This window comes from Gadus macrocephalus, chromosome 12, assembly GCF_031168955.1.
Source record: "Gadus macrocephalus chromosome 12, ASM3116895v1".
In the NCBI taxonomy this organism is placed as follows: Eukaryota; Metazoa; Chordata; class Actinopteri; order Gadiformes; family Gadidae; genus Gadus; species Gadus macrocephalus.
The window spans coordinates 5,366,641-5,386,695 of record NC_082393.1 but is presented as its reverse complement, the minus strand read 5'-3'; the positions used below and the strand labels follow the sequence as shown (position 1 = coordinate 5,386,695).

The 20,055-nt window shown below is 42.7% G+C and overlaps 5 protein-coding genes across 5 annotated transcripts; 2 read left to right on the top strand and 3 right to left on the bottom strand.

Annotated features, from left to right (window-relative positions):
* The first annotated feature begins 529 nt into the window (after positions 1-529).
* Positions 530-4,508, top strand: ctbs (chitobiase, di-N-acetyl-). The gene is made up of 7 exons (XM_060067114.1): positions 530-701; positions 1,084-1,222; positions 1,473-1,681; positions 2,080-2,251; positions 2,326-2,423; positions 2,692-2,853; positions 3,336-4,508. The coding sequence occupies exons 1-7, from the start codon at positions 573-575 to the stop codon at positions 3,519-3,521; spliced, it is 1,095 nt and encodes a 364-aa protein (XP_059923097.1). The 5' UTR covers positions 530-572; the 3' UTR covers positions 3,522-4,508.
* spata1 (spermatogenesis associated 1) lies at positions 3,825-8,841 on the bottom strand. Its single transcript, XM_060067110.1, has 12 exons — positions 8,594-8,841; positions 8,322-8,428; positions 8,128-8,245; positions 7,974-8,027; positions 6,649-7,102; positions 6,268-6,412; positions 6,056-6,116; positions 5,652-5,772; positions 5,241-5,366; positions 4,863-5,038; positions 4,504-4,602; positions 3,825-4,250 (listed from the first exon to the last, which is right to left on the bottom strand). Exons 1-12 carry the CDS (start codon positions 8,651-8,653, stop codon positions 4,101-4,103), a joined length of 1,671 nt encoding a protein of 556 aa, XP_059923093.1. The 5' UTR covers positions 8,654-8,841; the 3' UTR covers positions 3,825-4,100.
* A 375-nt stretch (positions 8,842-9,216) lies between these two features.
* LOC132469182 (guanine nucleotide-binding protein G(I)/G(S)/G(O) subunit gamma-5) lies at positions 9,217-10,299 on the top strand. Its single transcript, XM_060067118.1, has 3 exons — positions 9,217-9,393; positions 9,629-9,771; positions 10,060-10,299. The coding sequence occupies exons 1-2, from the start codon at positions 9,313-9,315 to the stop codon at positions 9,752-9,754; spliced, it is 207 nt and encodes a 68-aa protein (XP_059923101.1). The 5' UTR covers positions 9,217-9,312; the 3' UTR covers positions 9,755-9,771; positions 10,060-10,299.
* On the bottom strand, positions 10,298-14,664 carry rpf1 (ribosome production factor 1 homolog). The gene is made up of 9 exons (XM_060067115.1): positions 14,312-14,664; positions 14,157-14,213; positions 13,906-13,986; positions 13,720-13,815; positions 13,152-13,305; positions 12,701-12,783; positions 12,279-12,460; positions 11,996-12,122; positions 10,298-10,771 (listed from the first exon to the last, which is right to left on the bottom strand). Exons 1-9 carry the CDS (start codon positions 14,564-14,566, stop codon positions 10,730-10,732), a joined length of 1,077 nt encoding a protein of 358 aa, XP_059923098.1. The 5' UTR covers positions 14,567-14,664; the 3' UTR covers positions 10,298-10,729.
* A 516-nt stretch (positions 14,665-15,180) lies between these two features.
* dnase2b (deoxyribonuclease II beta) lies at positions 15,181-19,983 on the bottom strand. The gene is made up of 6 exons (XM_060067113.1): positions 19,760-19,983; positions 19,390-19,552; positions 18,902-18,980; positions 17,767-17,928; positions 16,241-16,441; positions 15,181-16,022 (listed from the first exon to the last, which is right to left on the bottom strand). The coding sequence occupies exons 1-6, from the start codon at positions 19,927-19,929 to the stop codon at positions 15,688-15,690; spliced, it is 1,110 nt and encodes a 369-aa protein (XP_059923096.1). The 5' UTR covers positions 19,930-19,983; the 3' UTR covers positions 15,181-15,687.
* Between the last annotated feature and the right edge of the window lie 72 nt (positions 19,984-20,055).

Below are 20,055 nucleotides of genomic sequence, written 5' to 3'. Positions count from 1 at the left end.
GTTGTGTTCGCTCCAAAGTAATAGTTTCGATTCTAAGCCAATCAGGAAGCTCAGCTTTCCACAGTCTCTGCCAATCAGATGGCTCAATTGTCTGCAGTTCTGTGCGACACTCTCCTAAGCATAGAAGGGGCTCCACCAAGTGGCCGAACTCCCAAAATGTTTCTAATTCATAGGTTCACTGATGTACCTGTGTTCAGCTCATGCAGCCTGTTTGGTATGTCCAATGTAGGACTTTTGTGCATAGGTAGTATTACTGTTTCTAAAGAAAGTGAGACACATTTAATGTATCAAAGCATTTGGTCATTTGAAAATATATATCCAATAGGAGAAAGTAAACCATTAATTTGATGGCGTGTGAAGGGCTGCTCCTAATTAAAACTAATTAAAGTCTAAAGATTTGATTAAGGTGGAATCCATAATTTCATTCCTACGTTATTTTTTGCTTCTTTTTGTATAATCACCAGATAATTGTGGACAATTTCAACTGTCCGTATAATTGCACTCCGTATTATGCATGAGTTGATTCGTCACGTGATTAGTTTCCTCACATCGGTAGTGAGTATCAGCGAGTCATGACAGGATTTAAAATGTTGACAATCTTCACATTTATTTCAACCATATGCCTTGTTGCCACGGCCGACGTTTGTCCGTGTGGGAGCCCGGATCTTTGTCATCAGATTCGACAGGAAAGAGATTTTGAGGTTGGCTGCGTTTGTGTATCACATTCAACAATATAAATCAGGACCTCGATATGCGGTCAGAAGCCTGAATATATCGCTCTATTGTGAAAGCAGACAGATAACTGGTTACAAGTGTCCAAACCACTGACGTTAAAAAAATGCGTTAACACTTTATGTCATTTATTTATTTTTATTGCTGTATAAAAATAGCCTGTTTATATATTACGATTTTTTAACTATCAAAGTATCACAACTAACAGTACTTCGAAAGAGGGGAAGTGGTAGCGCTGTCAAGCAGTGTTGTTGTTGGGAAGTAGGCTTTTGATACTTCCTCTTGCAATGCGTGTTACTGCCTTGTTGTGCCTGCAGTTAACTGGCATATACTTTTCCTCATTTTGTGCAGGTGTTTGTGTTTGATGTGGGTCGAAAAGCATGGCAATCTTATGACTGGAGCATTGTGACAACAGTGGCAGCTTTTGGGAAATATGACCCTGAACTCATGTGTTATGCACATTCCAAAGGCGCACGAGTTGTGCTCAAAGGTTGAGTAACCATCAGCTTCCATTTGCCCTATTTAATTTTAGTTATTTATTTGCCAACTGTCAACTAATACAATATAACAATGAGATTATGAGAAAAAGAGCAACACCTTTATTGTCTTCAGATTTACAAATGTTATCCTTTAGTCTCCATTCTACTTTTAGAGCAGAATCTTTACCTAAATTACAAGATCAGGGCAACTTTAAAAAAAAAAAACGCACACAACCGATACAATTCTCCTTACTTTACAAGGTGACGTTTTCCTCCCATATATTGTGGACCCGGGGAACAGAACGGCCTGGATCACAGAGAAGGTGAACCTGGCCAAGACTCAGTTCCTGGATGGAATCAACATAGACATTGAGCATGCAGTGGAGGCCGGTTCTGCGGAGTACCATGCTCTCACAGGCCTGGTGAAGGAAAGCACAGAGGCCTTCCACAGGGAGATCCCTGGTTCACAGGTGAGTGGGAAAAATAGTTTCCTTTATCTTATTGTTTCTTTTTGATGACTTTTGTGTATCTTTGTACTGTGTCCTTGAGTGCAGAGGAAGGCGTCTTCAAATTTAATTTATTATTTTTATTTTGTTTATTAATAAGTTAATCACCACTCAACGCTGAATCCAATGAAAGCGTCTGAAGCATAGTAAACAAATAATCTACCTTTATTTATCTACTGTTTTTATCAATGGTTTCTGGCTCGAAAAGCATATGTGTCTTATCATTGTTAATGTATTGTCTGGGCAGGCCAGTGTGAGGGTCTGGGGTGTTTGACTCCCAACCGATAAGGTCTGGGGTTCTTGAGTAAGATGCCTAAACTCTCCCTGTATATTAATTCAGTTGTTTATTTTCTGACCTTTAGGTCTCATTTGATGTCGCATGGTCACCGAACTGCATAGACAAGCGTTGCTATGACTACGTTACTATTGCTGAGTCCTGTGACCTGCTGTTTGTGATGTCCTACGACGAGCAGAGTCAGATCCCGGGGGACTGTATTGCAATGGCCAACGCCCCAGTGACTCAAACCCTTAAAGGTACGCCGTCCCATTAATGTATGCTTTTAGTTGCTGAAGCCTAACTTGAAGCTAACCTGGAATTATTTTAATAGGTTACTACCAATATTTGGATCTAGAGATAGATCCCAAAAAACTAGTGATGGGAGTACCGTGGTACGGTTATGATTACTCATGCCTCAACCTGTCTAAGGTAAGACATTTCCGTTTAACGGTTCAAAATTGAGCCCTACAGAGAAACCACAGTCATGGATTATTCAGTGTCCTCTAGCCATCCATAGTGTTAATTGGTGTAGTGTTAACTGACCATAATTGGTGAATAGTGAGCACCTTTTGTGAACAGTTTGTGTAAAGATGTGCAACGGTTAACATTGTGCAAAGTTAGCATTGTGCATGGTTTGCGAGTGGGTCAATAAAGCTCATATGGGCTGGTGGTGGCGTCTTGTCCTGCACCCCGCTAGGACGGCGTGTGCTCCATAGAGAAGATCCCGTTCCGTGGAGCCCCCTGCAGTGACGCAGCGGGTAAACAGAAGACCTACAGCTGGATCATGAAGCAGGTCAACAGCTCCATGACCGGCCGACTGTGGGACCAGGGGCAGCAAGCTCCGTACTTTAACTACGAGGTAGGCCTGGTAAAAACGACCCTAGGGGGTCCATCTCCAATCAGCTCAATGTCCATGATGCTACGTTTAGCTCAAAACTTAGCCTTTGTTCAATCTATATTTGATGGAATGTTTGGGTTGACTGCATTCTTCGTTTGGCAGAAGAGGTTGTCCAGCACTGGATTATTTTAATGTTTTGGTCCTTCAGAGTTGTCAGAGTGTTTTGCCATTAGTCTGAATAAATAACATAAATTACAAAACCCGCTGCCTTTTCTGTTGACGGTTTGTAGTCTGGAGTGCCAGTGACCTTCTTCTATGGCAACACCACAAGAAAACACTTTACAGATGCAATATAAATGGTCCTATTGAATTCGTCTCACAAGTGGTAGCATTTTCTAGCCTCATTAGCATCACAAAACATTGCTGTTGTTAGTTTCTGGCAGCTGGCTTACAATGATGTTCCTTAGTTTTTGTTATATATATTTTCATGTACATTTTCTCAGGATCATGAAGGACAGATCCACCAGGTATGGTATGATGATCCGGAGAGCATCTGCCTCAAGGCAAGCTTGGTGAAAAGCATAGGGCTGAGGGGTATTGGCGTGTGGAACGGCAATCTCCTCAACTACATTGACGAGGCTGCCAAGCAACAGACAACAATGATGTGGAATGCTCTTGTGCAATGCTAAATGGGCCAAATTTACACCTGCCTTGATTCTCCTGACATGTTGCCAAGTCAGTATAATCTTTTGTGAGGTTGCGATGCCCAGGTTTTTTTTTTTCAGGAATATATGTTTGTACTTCAAAGTTTATTCTGCTTTATTGCTGTTTTGGATCGCAGTATTTCAAGTCGGGTGTCCCACTTGAATCAGCCACTTGTAAATGCAAAAACAAAGCTTTTAAATAGAAAAATATGTTTCAACAAGTATTTGCCTCATACTGAATTATTAAAGAAGAAGTTTTGCTGATGAAAAAAGTTGTTTCATGAATGATGTAATGAAACTTAACATTTTGAACACCTTTCACAATTAATATTTAAAATGATAAGATACAATATCAAACATTACTAGCAAATACTAGGACCACATCAAAATATAAGCGTGTGTAAAGTTAAATATAACTTGATATCAAATCTAGTACACAATGCATATTCAAATAACAAATTGTTTAAGAAAGATACACCGGCTTATTTTCACACAGAATTTGACATCCCACTCATTTTTTTCTGTGCACCAAAAATGTGTAGAATTCCAAACCTAAACATTGAATTAGCATCCAGCTTTCTGGGCGTATGGTCTGTTCCGTGGGATTGGCCCAAAAGGTTGTGAGTTCATAGGTCCAGTGTGAATCGATTGGCTCTTTTTCTGAGCCAGCTCAGCCTTCAGCGCCCTTAGCTCGGTAGCAGCCTGCTTCCTTAACTAGAGAGAGCCAGACAGGAGCGATGTCAACCACTTTGTTTGTTTGATATCACTGTCATTCATAATTAGTGCCTAATTCATCAAGGGTGTATTTATATGCAGTCACGAAAACAATTCTCTAACTTTTCAATGCAACATCTATTTGTTGTATTTTTATACAAAGGTTTTCCCTTTTTTGCGGATTCAATGCATATCTCATACTATTGGGTGTAGATATATATATGATGAATGAAAATAAACAATAATCATGTACCCTTATCTCTGTGATAAGTTTCATCTTGGCATCTTCTACTTGTCTTCTCAGGTTGTCAATTTCATGGCTCTCAGTCATGATCTGAATGATGAGCTCATTCTAACAGATGGGATTATGGTTAGTCAGGTTAAGGACATTACAGGATGCAAGTACAACATGATAAGATAGACATGATTTAACACTGCCGAGTTCAATTTTCAGTGTGTAATTTAGGAAATACAATGAATTGTTGAATTATAATTATAATTAAATGATTATTGGATAATCATGTCAATTAAAAGTATAATTCATTTCAACATTTTTTGTTTTGAGAAGACGTAATTTTAAGGAGTAAATGAAGGAAGACTTCATCAACAGACCTTTGTGGAAGACCTTCCCTGATGTCTGTTTCGGCCTCTGCCGTCTCTGGCCTGTAGCTGGAGCAGGAGTTTATTGTAAAATGTCTCCAGTTCCTGACGCAAATTCCTCAATGTCTCTTCCATTGGTGCCGTGGCTTTCTTTGTCTCAAAATACTTCTTTTTCCAACCGTCACGAGCTTTAGTGTGGTGTTAAAAGGGGGGAAAACACTTCAATATTGATTTATGCTTTAAGTTTATTGGATAAAATCTTGTTATAATCTTAAACTGTCCCAAATTTACTCAAATGAACGTAACAATTATTATTTTTTCCCGAAAGTTAGGCAAAAAGCCAAGCCGCATTACGACATGCAACAAAGTGGAGTCACTACTTCAACTGACCTTGATTCCTACGGTTCCTGTTTTGGGCCAATAAGTCTTTCCCCTTCCTCAGCAGTTCCTGTCTTGTCCACTCAAGCTGCTTCCTTTCTTCCCTCACCATCTTGATTTCCTCAATAAGTTCATCTCCTTGAGACAGAGAGAGATGCAACCCATGTCAGCAACATCCTTGGTGTTTAAGAGTCTCTGTATCGGCACTGCACCAGCCCATAGTCTCACACATGTCACTGTCCACCCCAATGTACGCTGGCTGTATCAGCCCACCTGTTGGTTGGTCGATTTATCATACACGTAACGGAATTCAAGAATTTGAGATGGCTTGTAATTGCTTTTCAACCTCCGAACCTGGTGGTAAAACAGCAGCCCTTTAAACAGTCCTGTTGATCCAGGATGAGAACTGAGACGCTATCTTACTGTTATCCTGAAGAAGCGGGGTACCAGCTGGCCCGTTTGTGGTGAGGGTCCCAGCGGAGGCTGGAGGTTGGGAGCGGTATTGGATCATAGGCTTTGAGGACACTCCCAGACTCTCTGGAACCTCACATTATGAAAAGACACGACACTCAAAGTGATGCAGCATTTGGGTTGAGGGTGGCTCGGCTTTTCGTCATGGCTACATCTGGTCGTTACATATAACCCCACGTCACTGACCGGGGGAACTTGGTGAATGGCCAAAGCCCTATTGTAAAGGCCTGGACTTTACAGTCTGGAAGGCTTGTTAAAACACTTGAGTCCGGTGTTGTCGTGACAACTCTGCCTCTTTAATAGACTAAACTTTAGACCATGTTGTCTATGTCAAATAAAAAGCGGACATCTCGTACCATTGGTTTCGGCTTCCTTCCCGCCGGCATCTTCGTCTGTAAATCTTTTGATGGTCTGAGCCTGCAATAATCAGACATCTGCGATGAAGCGTTAAGAAAACGGTAGTTTCACAATCAACTGTACTACAGTAGTAGTCTGATGCTGATGCTAAGTGAGACAGGCCATAATGGTTTGGTGAGGAATAAATATTGGGGGCGTCTGCGATCAGCACCTGTCTGAGTAGAAGCCTGGCTGTATGTCTTCCAGCGACTCTGGTAGGCCTGAGTCTCTGGCCGCTCTGGTGGTCAGCTTGTCTTTCTTACCGCCTGTCATCTCTTCTCTCCCAGGCAGGCCCTTCACCTGGGCCGGATCACCGTCTGGTAAGGGGCAAATGGTGTTAAACGCGTTTGCTTTGTTTATCTTGCACTTTGCAAACATGTATGAACAAGTCAATTACGTGCTGCAGGGTCCGCTTCAAATCATTTGATGCTTTTGAAATAATAGATTTCGACAAATATTTGGCAAGAAAGAATATTCAAAAAGCGTTTTTTTACGTCGCAGATATGATACATGTAGATCAGTCTCCGATCGAGAAGATATGTATTCTCTTCACCTTTACTTTGTACATCATGCGGTGACCTGCTGGGATTCTTGCACCTCCTCCTTTGACTCCTCTCCTCTGCCCTGTCAGCCTTCAGGGAGAACCCCCCCACCCCGGCCTCCCCTCTCGCTCCCTCTGTGGAGCAGCAACTCTCCTCCTCCCCCAACCCCTCCTCCTCCTCATCTCCCTCCTCTTCCTCCTCCTCCTCCCCCTCCTCCTCCTCCTCCTCCTCCCGCTGCTCCTCGTGGTCTGCGGCGTCGGGGGTGTGGGGCGAGCGTCGGGAACCCTGGGGGATCAGGGGGAACTTGACGGGCGGTCCCTTGGTGGTGGTCCCGGGGCCGGGCTTGTGGGGGCAGTAGGCCTGGTGGTCTGGGGAGCTGCTGCGGGTGTCCAGAGTGAGTGACTGGGAGCAGACGCTGCCGTGGTTCACCTCCACGGCCAGCAGGTAGAGCTCGGGCTGAGCGGCCTGCGGAGAGAAGAGAAGAGGTCCGATTTTGGCTTTAGGCTTTTTTTTTTAAGGTGACATATTCTACCACAAGGTGTGAATGTGATAAGCCGTTACAAGCCTTTTTGAAAATCTGCCTCTTCTGACATCACATGCATCTAGGTGGTGGACACGCCCACTTGTGATGTCAGAAGAGGCAGATTTTCAAAACGCCTTATCACAGTCACACCTGGTGGTATAATACGTATGTCACCTTTAAGCTATAGTTAAGATAAGATTATTGTACTTAATGAATTCCACATGGGAATTCTGGTTAGCACAGCAAAGGGCACAGGAGGATGAGTAGTAGAAATGCAGAAGAAAAATAAGCTCAGATAAAAATAAAACACTGAATACAGAACAAATCTGTGTAGGCCTCCACACAATACGAGCAGTAGGCAACGTTTGGATCCGGGCTCAACCTCCTACACAGGCCTTTGAACAGATTCTGCTGATTGAAACCATGTTTCAGTTTGAGTTATTTCTGAATGACCAAAAGCTGTACAAGAAGTGTCAGTAAGTCTATGCCAATTATAAAATAGCTCAAGTAATGGAATGCTTTAGTTAAAGTAAAAATAACAACATGAATGAGTATAATGGGAACCAAGTTACTTTTCCAATCGAACAAACCAGGAATTTGTTTTTATTAGAATATTTACTTATTTACATTAATATTTATTTTAAGTTGAATTGTCTACAATGATTTGATATGTATTGATGTTTACATAGTGTGGGAGGATAAAGTTCGAGGTAAATAGAGTAGTTTATGATTAAAGGTCAAAAGAAAAGGAAAACATTGTATTTGACCTTGGCCTACATCAATTTGATAAAGAAAGAAAAAACCGATACCTACATATGGTGGAGCAAATGTTTTCACTTTTAGCTCCCTCTCTTGTTCGTGTTTGACCTTTAACATAGAAGAACATACAGCTGTGATATTATATAGGACCTCTTTAAATCACTCGAACGCACACAGAAGACCATCCTTTGAAGCACATTCTACCCACCACTGCTAAACTGCGACCGACACATTTCAGGAAGGAGAATTTGTCGACCCTTATTTCTGGTCCCAGAAAAATGCCAAGCTCACTCCTTAGATTCTTTAGCGTTATATCGGGATATACTCTAGAAACAATAGAACAGTAAAGGTTATTATATTTTCACTGAAATGCACCACTGTAAACAAAACGACATTTCTTACCTGATAAAACCTGCAGATATGAAACTCTCGATGGCCTCCGCGGGAACTTTATTGAGCTTTCCATTCCACTGGTCATCAGGCACATAAAGCACATGGAGCTCCACCAACTAATGGTGTAAAATACATAAAGTTAACGTATTGACAAATTTGGATGATTCACTGCCTTTAATATCGATTTGTCTTGTAATGTTATTTTTACTAACGCAAATTGATTTGTCTTATTTGCGAGAAACCCTGCCGTTCCTTAATCAATTATAAACATGTCGACATACCTTGCTACTTTTTGGCCTTTTTTCCTCGAGATATCTTATTGACTCGCATGATAATTCCATTATTAACTTGATTTAGCACATTCAAAAAAAAAAAATATATATTCAATGTTAGTTAAAAAAAAAAAAGTAACGATTGGTTTCCGTGTGGAACAGCTGAAGAAATCCAGAGCAAGGATAGCCACTGGATGAAAAGAAAACCCTCTTTGCTTTTCTCAAAGGAAAAGAGGCTGCAAAGGAATGGATTTTATGAGAGAGTGCTTACACCAGTGTTGCCTTGGTGCTCATGACAAGTCCAGTGTATGCATGTGGTAAATCTCAAACCCTTTTTCTGAAATAGTCTTTATATTCGAATACATAATTCGTTTAGTTCTTACTCTGAAAATAGTCACTCAAAATAAACAACAAACATTCAAAAGATCGTCAGGGCTTGATAAAAGCCCAGATATTCTTAACCATTAATATGAGTAACCCCTGACTGGCGCAAAGCCTGACTGCAGCTCGCAGATCGAGGAGGGGCTTACATTTTCCCTAAATGGAGTAATATTGCATCGCATGTGTAAAGGCATTTATTCCACCAGGGGGCGCAGTGGAAATATGCACACAGACTTTACGCATCCCAAATAAAAATGACCGGAAACGCAACATTGAGGAAGGGAAGCGAAGAACCGCAGAACAAAGTTTTCTCTGTATGATTGTCTGGCACTTTTAAGTTTCCAACCATGTCGGGATCATCAAACACCATGGCAATGAAGAAAGTGGTTCAACAGTTGCGCTTCGAGGCCAGCATCAACAGAGTAAAGGTACGGTGAAACACAGTGCGCCTTTTATTTCACGACGGTCCAAAAAAGTCTGACGATGGCGACCTGTGGCTGTTTCATAGGGGTCTCACCACCTTCACGATCACAAAAATGTGATCCCTTAGCTAACTGTTGCACTCGGTATACATCTCGAAGGGTGTGTACATGACAACGACTTTTCATGTGTATATATAAAAACAAAAAAAGGAAATCTAATTGTAGTTTTCTATGTCCACAGGTGTCTCAGGCTGCCGCAGACCTGCAGCAGTTCTGTCTCCAGAACGCCCAGCAGGACCCTCTCCTCACGGGAATGTCCTCCAGCACGAACCCCTTCAGACCACAGAAAGTCTGCTCCTTTTTATAGCCCACATGATGCCTTTCGTGAGTACCAGTTTAGTCCTCTAATACATCTTCCATGAATTATGGAGTACACCATTTATAGCGAGTCGACACTACATCTTAAATATAACAGCTGGTGTATGTATAATGTTAAGGTTCGATAATGAAGCATTATGTGTACCTAAAATGTTTACATTTTCTGTCACTGTATTTCCGTCTGCACGGCTTTTTTTTTATCCCATTACTGACCTGAACAATTGGTTCCCATCTGTAGTAAAGTGCATGAATCATCTTTGACATTAACAAAACCACCAACGTCCATCTGTACAGGTTTCGGACTCCAGGGTGCCTTGATGTTCATCAGAACCTGCACTGTGAACTTGATTGTTACGAGTGCCAGGGAATTTGGGGACAGCCAACTAACTTAATTTTTTTTTAATAACATCTAAATATCTCAAGGTGCTTCTGAGACCGGTCTTCACCCAGTTAGTAGCAACTAATACCATAAAGTGTGTTTTCATGTGTGCTTTCTTTCCATATATTTGTGAATAAAATACAACATTCCAACAACCCTGTATGTAGAATTTATTTTTTGCACAACATATTTACAAGGTTATTTAAAAAAATGACTCAAGACAGTTTAGCTATGTATGGGCTAGTAAGCCTAAGGGCCCAGATCTCCTCTGATTTCCCCATTTTGACGCAAACCATGCTTGCGTCTGCAGTTGCCATCCACAAGATGCATGTATTTGTGTAAATGGACACTGCCCATGTTTCTGTTGACTATTTACTGACAGGGTGAGACATGCCAAACAAAATGATAGAGCCTGACTCCCATCCTACAAAGGACATTCGACCAGGAAGGACATCACAAGTTAAAATACATAACTACTGGTTGGGATTAACATGGTCATTGTTCACCCTTGAACACCCAGCAAGAGCAGTTCAATAGGAGACCGGAGACTGCCTTTGTGACAAAGGCCAGCTTGTCGATACGCATTCAGAGGACGAACTTCCTTCTGCAGGCATCCACCTCATGACGCTGGAAAGTAAAGGGATAACGACTAATTAATTTAGTGGATCTTCTAGCATGACAACATAGCATGTTGGAAGCACAAGTAGAAATGCCATTAGGACAAATGATGTGAAGGAAAATTTATCAAAATGCATTTTCTATATAAACGACTCCACAAAAGGAAATGTAGGGACAGTAAGGGTGTGGCCAGGCCAGGCCAATTGGGAGAGGTGTGCCGTTACGGTACGGGCCGCCACGGTACAGATGCTAATGAGCCGACACGCGCACACGCTCGGCTACGCAACCTGAGCTGGATGACGTATAGTCCATGCGACAGCCATGGACATAATAAAGGCGACGAGCCTTCTTTCCCGTTAAACGGTAAACATGGCGTCAAGCGGTTCAACTGTTGGTTCACGTTGGTCCCATAGAGAAGTCAAGTGTCTGTTAGCCATTTGGGCGGACGATAAGCAACAGACTCAGCAAAGTGCGAACTGGGTTCTCTGTGTTGTCCATTGTTGTTAAAACTCTGACTGGCGGCAGACTTTATTATGGTCCGTGCAGCGGACGCTTGGTGATGACGTGTTACGACGGGATGACGTATGTACAAGAGCCTACCGTGGCCAGGCCACAGTTGCCACGGCCAGATGTCCTAGTGTGAGTGCACTAGGGCTGTCAACGAATATTCGAAGTTCGAATATTCGTTCGAAATGTATCCAAAAACGCGAATTCGAACGTGAAAATTAATATTCGAATGTGAAAAAACACTCCCGCGGTACAAGCGCCTCTATCTGCTTTGTGAATGAGCCTCTGTCTGTTCGCGATGTCCCTCATAATATTCAAATGTGAAAAAACACTCCCGCGGTACAAGTGTAACAGACTAGTATTGTGAAGAGCGAATGTATTTTATCCCCTCGGAGTTTCCGTACTTGGATATAGGTATTCCAGCTCTCACGCTGTGACTGGGTGACTTCTGATATGTACTAAGTAAACGAGACTATTTTCCCTTCCACGCTTGTGTCATTCTTGTCATATAAATATCTAAGTGCCAACGCTCGGTTACACAAGCGCCTATCTGCTTTGTGAGTGAGCCTGTCTGTTCGCGATGTCCCTCATAATATTCGAATGTGATATTCGAATAGTTCGAATTCGTGATTTTTTTTCCAAACGAACATTCAAATGTCATTTTTGAGCAATTTTGACAGCCCTAGAGTGCACCCTAAGTGGTCGAGTTAAAACGACGACCGTCACCTTGAGAACCCACTCGTACTCCCCGAACTTCGAGTCGAAGGTGCCCTTCTGTAGCGAGCGCAGTTTGAGGGTGAAGCGCGGTCCCAGCTCTTGGATGCCGGCCCTCTTCTCGTTCTTGAAAATATACCTGATGAGGAAAAGGTTGGTTGTAGCTTGGTGATTGGGTCAAAAGTAAAGCAGCTCTTAAAACACGAGTTACAATGTGCCCAACATAAATCTGTAAAAACTAACTAATAGGTTTCATATATAGCTAGATGTATACGGATCAGAGAAAAAGACCCACCTGTGAAACCGGAAGAACACAAAGTCTCTCTGGTTGTGGAAGGTGGCGACCTGCCGACCCACAAACTGCGGGTCGTGTGGGAAGAGGGCGGCGAACATGCGGCCGATGCCGTGACCCAGGCGGGTGCTGAAGTTGTTCAGGATCACCTCTGGGGTGTGTTCAGTCGGCTCTTTGCCTCGCCGCTGGAGGATGGTAGAGGATACATTGCATTACTTGTATTGCCCCCCCGCCTGATCCAGAAAGCACTGGGTTCGATCCCAAATGGCTGCACAGTACTTGCAGGCGTTGAGGTGGTCAAACCCTGACCTTGTTCATGAAATGCATCGACTTTTTCCAATGCAATGCAAAGTGTTTAACAACAGTAAGAGACGAAACATTTTCTGGAAGAAAGACCGTGGGATTAATGCTTGGACATTACTTGCCTTCATTTCCTTGCGGAGCCGTACACTGCTCACTTTGAAGTGGGCCGTGGGTCCATCGGGGAGGTGACAGAGAACCAAGCCGTCTTTGTGTTGCAGTGAAGGAGGACACACTTAACGAAGCCACCATACCAGTCAGAGAGTGAACACATGTTTGCCAGGGAGCCAGAAGTGCGCTGGAATCTAAAGACTTTTTACTCACCATTCAAGCCTATATGCAGTTTGAAACTAGAGTAATAATAAATATAGCGGCTAGGGCGTCCACCTTAAGTCACAAGGGACTGGGTGTCATCCCAAATGTCCACAGCTTCATCCCCTACCAGCTCCTTAACGAATGACATGCATCAACGCAAGTGGATAAAAGCGTCTGCTAAATGACATAAACGAATAATACTCTAGTATGGTGTAGAAGGTCTCAGAGGCGTCTTTAGTGTGAAATAGTCTTTGAGGATACTGGGCATTTTGCGGTCCTCGTTGATGACCATGAGGTACGTGAAGCCCCTGGAGACACACTGGGGGATGACCCTCTTCAGGGCCAGTCCTCTCCTGTAGTAAACGTGGGCGTCCGGGATCACCGTGGCCAGCTGCTCGCAGAACCGAACCGTCCTCTGAAAGATGAGTCAGAAAAAGGCAAAAGACGATGACTCCACCGAGCCCGGTATCGAGAAGCTCCTCTGGTATGAATGAGCGAGTTATATTTTAATTTCTGTTATCTGGTCTGTTGCTGGGACGGCTCTGAGATGGGAATGTAAAGAGAGGAACTACCTCTCAAAGCTGGCCGTTAACTGAAATGGCTGATGATTCAAGGATGAAATAAATTGTTTGTTATTTTTGGAGAATCGGCATTAGGGTTTGGAAAGAAGTATATATCATCTGCAACTGTTTTTAAAATGTTTGGTGTTTAATCTCAGCTCTTCAAATTGCAACTGTTTTTTGTTGTATTCATTTATTTTATTTGCTTTGCTCGTGTTCATTTCTTAAATAAAGAAGAATAAAGAAAGAAAGTGCTGAGAGAAACTCACCCCCCTGGGTCTGTCCGATGTTGTGATGAGTACTTTGGGGTTAGTCAATTTGTTGAAGTATGAAGAGAATTCATCCGTTCCCTCATCAAAGGCTACCTGTAAGTTAGAGTTCAAATACAAATAAATGACACACAGCACAACATTAAGACAGAAAGGAGAGCAACCGTTCTAATAATACCAATTTACCTCTTCATCGTCTGGGTCAACTGTGGTTTCGTCGTACACTCTCTGGTTTTCTATAGTCTTAGGGACTTCCTTTGGTGGTGCCTGGAAAAAGAGTTAAGTCATTTGTATTTGATGTATTAGTTCCATACTTCGATGTATGGTGATGGTTGCACACTTGCCACAGTTATTGGTGTCAAATCTTGGAAAACAAACGTAAGACTATCCTCTGTCTGATTACTTCACACACTAACAACGATGATCATGAGGCTCACCTTGTCACCCAAAGCCTCCCTCTCCTTCTTTCTCGTTTTCTTCACTTGCATCTTTTGCTGAAAATTCAAACACACACAGACACATCAACCAGGGATTTAACCTATGGAGTTACCATGATCATTCACCCATTTTATACACATCAGTCCACTTTTACCTTTCGTTTGTCCTGTTTGAGTTTCATAAACATCTGATGTCGGCGCTGTTTATTCTTGATTTCCGAAAGGCTGAATGTCGGGGGAAGCATTGGTTCTAGTGGCGTGAGAACAGGTTTAGTCTCCACCACCTCCACATCGCTAACGTTGCCATTCTCCCCTTGAGGAGTCCTCTTTTTCTTTTGCATTTTGTTGTTCATTTTGATGTTCTTTTTCTTGCCTTTAAATTGCTTTAGGGGAACTTGTGTGACATCCATGTTGTCAACTACGGTGTTTCTTCTTTTCACGTGTGAGATGTGATGGCTCGACTACTTCCGGGTCAGGAGGTTTTAGCCGAATTGTTTGGGTGTTTTTTAAGAAATGCGCCGTCTAGTGGTATGGATGAGCATAACACAAGCGGCAGAAATAATAAACTTCCTGGGCCCCTATACTATAGGTACTGATGGACCTATAGTAGTATAGTAGAGTAGTATAGTATAGTATTTATTTATTTATTTATTTATTTTTTTTTCAGGGGCCCCCCCTCTGCCTTGGGCCCCCCCACAACTGTCCCCTTTATCCCCGCAGTCCGACGGCCCTGCACACACACACACACACACACACACACACACACACACACACACACACACACACACACACACACACACACACACACACACACACACAAACACTCAGACATAATCTATCGTCTTATATCTACTAGTTTATATGATAATTTACACTAGTTGGAGATATATGTTTCCAGTAGATCTTGTAGGTGCTGGTCTGGATATAGTCAGTATACAATCCAAAAATAACCATCAATGCATAACCTTAGAGGGAAATGGAGAATCTATTTAAGCAAAAAATCATAAGAAGTTAGATAGGCTGATTCAGTGTACATATTTATTTCGGAATAATACACATTGATGATAGTACATCTACATTGATAAGTGCATTGCTGTGCTGTGACTTGACTCCATCAAAACGTCTAATTATTAAATTGAGGTGTCCATACATCCCTATTTTTAAAGACATTGGAGATGGCTCAAGAGTGCTTCTGACATGAACCGTGACAGTACTGAAAACAAAGATATGCTCAGAGCTCATATGCATAGGAATATAGAAACAACATAAAAACATATATAAAAAAATATCTGGGAACGATACAATATTGTATGTATGTACCCATCTAACTAAAAGTACCCAAATCTCTCTCTCTCTCTCTCTCTCTCTCTCTCTCTCTCTCTCCTTCTCTCGCTCTCTCCTTCCTCCTTCTCTCTCCCCCCCCCCCCCCCCCCTCTCTCTCTCTCTCTGTCTCTCTCTGTCTCTCTTTCTCCTTCTCCTTCTCCATCCCTCCCTCTATCTCTCTCTCTCCCCCCATCCTTCTCTCCCTCAGCTAGCAGTCCTTATACGAGGACACCACCTGTCTAAAGGCCTTGTACACGAAGGGGTTCCGGGTGCACAGGAGTCCCCCTGCCCGATTCACCTGAGCCCTCTCCCTGTTCAGGTCTCCCACGCAGGCCCACTGGTCCTCCAAGCCCGTGGACACGCACCACTTGGAGTGGTCATGCCGGGACTTGAAGAGGGTGGGCCCTGGGAGACACACCTTCTGGACGTTCATGGCGTGGTTCTCCAAGGAGCAGTTGGAGGGCAGCTCGCGGTTCTGCCTCTGCCACGTCTCCACCAGGAGGTCTGTCCCCAGCTCCTGGGCCACCCACCCCGTGTAGATGTCTGGGGAACGGTGGGTAAAGAGGGGGAGTGGGGGTTTGAGTTTCTGTGCTTTAAAACTGTTGGACTACATTGTAATTCAAATTGTGTTACGTCGCAAAAAATCCACAGCAAATACTGCACACAATGATGATGGGATATAGGGAAAGATAGAAAGAAAGAAGTAGAGAAAGACAGACAAATAAAGTGAGAGTAATAATGAAAGAAGATACTTTCCTTACCATCAACAAAGCGTTCAGATTTGGCAAAATGTACAAACTCCTCTCCTTTTGCCGAGAGAAGACTCTCGATATTTTTACTGGATGAGGGGAGGGGAAACTTGGAGCCTTCACACAACTGTGCCAAATCTGCAAAGTCGTCCAAGAATGAGGAGGGCACTGAGCAGTTGTATACACGTGGGATGAGGTAGACCAGCTGCCGTGCTGGAGAATGAGACATATTCAACAACAGATGAATAGGCATCATGGCCACAGGTGGAGACTGGCCACAAATAAATCAACATTTATTTATCCATAGCATTCTATTTATGTTCTAAAATAATCAATAGTACTAAAATGTCTGAATCTTTTGTGTATTTTTTGTGTATACTTATGGTGTGTGGCAGTTAATTTCTACTACTCTACTTTCGGTTAATTTCAGAGCTGAAAGCGGAAGTACAAAAATGTGGTATCAAAATAGTATGCAGTTTGAAACTTTCAGGAGGGAGTTTCCTAAAACACTATAAAAAAAATGAATGAATATTGGTAAGACTTGGTTTTATGAAATTAATGAAAATTAATTTCATAAAACCAAGAACACAATAACTACAACATTTGTGGCTGGGGCCATTTGGGAATTAATATTATTGCATCCTTTTTTAAGGTCCCCAAACCTTCCCTCTATACAGCGATAGTTTGCCAGGGGCCCTTGGCTTGGCTGTTGCATATATCCTATAACCAAATATAATATAGATTATAAGACTATTATTCATTTTGACACATAACAAAGAACAAATCTATTGTAATCTAACAATGGCCCCAACATAATATTCTCCAATCAGACCATAAGAATGGATACACGTTCACTGATTGATTTAAAAAACATCTACCAAGAATTGGAAAAAGGCCCTGTGTCCACACACAGTCACGCGAAAGGGTACATGTGTGTTCATTTGGTGGCAGCTGTGCTACTGATCTTGACATGACAGAAAGAAGAAGTAACAAAAAGACAACGCCTGTAGTTTCACCAACTTCTAAATGTTTTTTTTTAACCATCTTATAGAGGTAGTCTTCAGGATTTACCACCAAATGAGTCAGATAGGAGCGTAGCTCAGATCTTGGTGAACGGCGTTTTTCACTTTCTTTCGCTGCATATTTGTTCCAACCATTCAAGTTGGTTATCTGAAAGCCAGTATCTATTAACAGCGAAGACAAACACGTCCAGCCCCGATAAATAGTAGAAAATGATCTGTTATGATTTAAAATGAACCCTATGTAGACATGCCACTGTAGAAATGAACCGAAATTCACTTGCATCAATGATTTTCTTTTTTGATAGAATATCTCAAAAGAAAACAGGGAACCAAGCATAACTCCGCCCACTTGCAGTTTTTGGTTTCCGGCCCAGGCTCTGAACCGTCTCCTCTCAGAAGTTCACCATAACATTGTAGGACCACTGGTTGCGAGATAACCAACACTGTAATATATCATCTTTTCACATCAGTGTGAAATATGTGATGCGGGGCTGGGCGGTCGGTCGTTTGACTCACCTATTATGGGAAACTGCCCGTACTTGTAGGTCATGCACAGAGCAGTTTGGCCATTTAACTTTCCAGAGGAGGGGTACTGGTAACCCCGCTCTGGGAAGTAGGGGAAGTGGGGGACACTGTGGGACAGCCAGAATCCTTGAGCGTGGTCAAAGAGCAGCACTCCTGCACCATGCACAAAAACAACTCTGGTTCAGTGTTTACACATTGCAAACACACATCCATAGGTGAGCACACGTATGCACACGCAAAACATTCTCCACATACACACGTGCACACACGGACGCACACACACACAAACACACACATACGCACACACATGCATGTGCACGCACACACGCACACTCGACACACATGCACGTGCACACACACAGACACACATAGACACACACACAAACACAAACAAACACGCACACATGCACAAACATGCACGTGCACACAAACACACACACGAACACACACACACACACACACGTTCACACAAACACACACATGCACGTGCACACACACAGACAGACAGATACACCTGCACACACATACACATGGTTAACACAAAGACCCGGTGATGTGCTACCCCTCAGATAGGACACGAAATAAAGTCAACAGCGTCCAGAGAGGGGTGAACAACCTTTGACCCGTTTCCTCCCCCTCAGCCACAGCATCATATTGGTCAGCTTCTGTTAGCTAAACCATTGATCTTTCATTACTTTCGTCCCATATAAAGAGGCGAAGGACCTTCCACGACCTTGTGTGCAACATGGACAGGTCAATGCCTGCATTACTGCCCCCTGTCATCTCTTGATGCGTGTTTACTTTGGGTCAAAGCTGGGCTGGTTTGATCCGAGCTCCAACGCTTATGTAATGGCATTGGTCGTTTGCAATCAAAGAATCACATACTGTAGATAGAAGCGCATAAAAAGAAATGGATATCATTTTCATAGATTTGCATTGAAATGGAGCAAGCGCCGAAAGCATTACATGAGATCATTTAAATAGCACTAAGCATATTGTGAACAGGAACTACCTTCAATAATTTTTCACTCACTAGTGTTGTCACTAATATGGGTTGAATCCCAACACATTTCAGGGCATCGAGCATTGCCTTAGGGCATGCCACTGGTTTGGAACCACTGCCTACCTTTCGTGTGGCCATATCCTTTGAGGTAGTCCATGTCTGGGGGTCCATCATTGTACATGGCATAAACTGTGCTGTTAGACTGAGGGCCACAATAGTTGTTGTTACGTACATTATATATCTTAATCTTTAATTCATTCATTATATCTATAAATCTGTTTTCATTTCATCAATTACAAAGTGCTGGTAACGGCTTAGGTAGACCATGCATATAGGGCTAGAACAATAAATCCCTTACTAGAAAGTAACTAAAACAAACCAAATATCATTGAGTACATTATTGAGTACACTATTGATGAAGGTCTTCAGGCAGTCTTGAAATTGTCCACACAGACGCACACACACACACACACACACGCAAGCACGCGCGCGCATACACACACACACACACACACACGCACACGCACATGCACACGCACACACACACACACACACACACACACACACACACACACACACACACACACACACACACACACATGAGTTCTCACCATGTAGGCCTGCCCTAAGTAGAGTTGGTTTAGAGTGAGTCCTATGGCCCCTTCACTGGTGTTGACAGTGAATTGACTCATCTGCCATGTTTCTACAGCAGAGTCTAGGTACATGTACCCCAGCCCACTACCAAACTCTTTGGGCAACTTGTAGACCACAAACCTTTAATGACAAGACACATCCATTTGCATATACCCAATACTGACAATTTGGCAGTGAAAACTGTCTGCAACGTTAAGAACATCAAGGGTATGATTTTTGTGGTCAGGAAAAGGAAAGTCACATTTGGAATATTGCCGTCTTACAAATCATAACGGTATCATCCTGGTACTTTTAACGTATTGAAATAATCCATGATCGTCAGCTTACCAGTCAACAGGTTCCCCGGCCTCATTTCGACAGGTAATGTCTGTCCTAATAGCTGTGAAACACAAAAACATCATTATAACTTTGCAGCATGCGGCATATGGTTCCATCCTCAACATGTTCAGCTGTGGGACTGAATAACTAAGAGGGGAAGTGAAATCCATTGAGTTCATTGTGAGGGGAAGTTTTGACACAAGGCCTCATGACAGGAAAGGACACGTTACTTGATTTGAGTCTAATGATATGTTTGGTCACAGACACACCTTGAAACCAGCTGAACTGGATATTCTTTCGATGGT

Excerpts from the sequence above, each read along its gene's own strand:
- ctbs (XM_060067114.1), top strand. The coding sequence starts at position 573 with ATGACAGGATTTAAAATGTTGACAATCTTCACATTTATTTCAACCATA. Across the intron at positions 2,424-2,691 it reads CATGCCTCAACCTGTCTAAG|GACGGCGTGTGCTCCATAGA; the intron begins GTAAGACATTTC and ends GCACCCCGCTAG. Across the intron at positions 2,854-3,335 it reads CTCCGTACTTTAACTACGAG|GATCATGAAGGACAGATCCA; the intron begins GTAGGCCTGGTA and ends ACATTTTCTCAG.
- spata1 (XM_060067110.1), bottom strand. The coding sequence starts at position 8,653 with ATGGAATTATCATGCGAGTCAATAAGATATCTCGAGGAAAAAAGGCCA. Across the intron at positions 7,103-7,973 it reads AAACATTTGCTCCACCATAT|GCCGCTCAGCCCGAGCTCTA; the intron begins GTAGGTATCGGT and ends TTCTCTCCGCAG. Across the intron at positions 6,413-6,648 it reads GCATGATGTACAAAGTAAAG|ACGGTGATCCGGCCCAGGTG; the intron begins GTGAAGAGAATA and ends GCCCCTTACCAG.
- LOC132469182 (XM_060067118.1), top strand. The coding sequence starts at position 9,313 with ATGTCGGGATCATCAAACACCATGGCAATGAAGAAAGTGGTTCAACAG. Across the intron at positions 9,394-9,628 it reads CCAGCATCAACAGAGTAAAG|GTGTCTCAGGCTGCCGCAGA; the intron begins GTACGGTGAAAC and ends CTATGTCCACAG.
- dnase2b (XM_060067113.1), bottom strand. The coding sequence starts at position 19,929 with ATGAACTCAATGGATTTCACTTCCCCTCTTAGTTATTCAGTCCCACAG. Across the intron at positions 17,929-18,901 it reads AGGATATGGCCACACGAAAG|GAGTGCTGCTCTTTGACCAC; the intron begins GTAGGCAGTGGT and ends TGCATGGTGCAG. Across the intron at positions 16,442-17,766 it reads CGGGCAGTTTCCCATAATAG|CACGGCAGCTGGTCTACCTC; the intron begins GTGAGTCAAACG and ends CTCATTCTCCAG.
- rpf1 (XM_060067115.1), bottom strand. The coding sequence starts at position 14,566 with ATGGATGTCACACAAGTTCCCCTAAAGCAATTTAAAGGCAAGAAAAAG. Across the intron at positions 13,816-13,905 it reads TTGACCCAGACGATGAAGAG|GTAGCCTTTGATGAGGGAAC; the intron begins GTAAATTGGTAT and ends TCTAACTTACAG. Across the intron at positions 12,784-13,151 it reads CGAGGACCGCAAAATGCCCA|ACGGCTTGGTTCTCTGTCAC; the intron begins GTATCCTCAAAG and ends TGCAACACAAAG.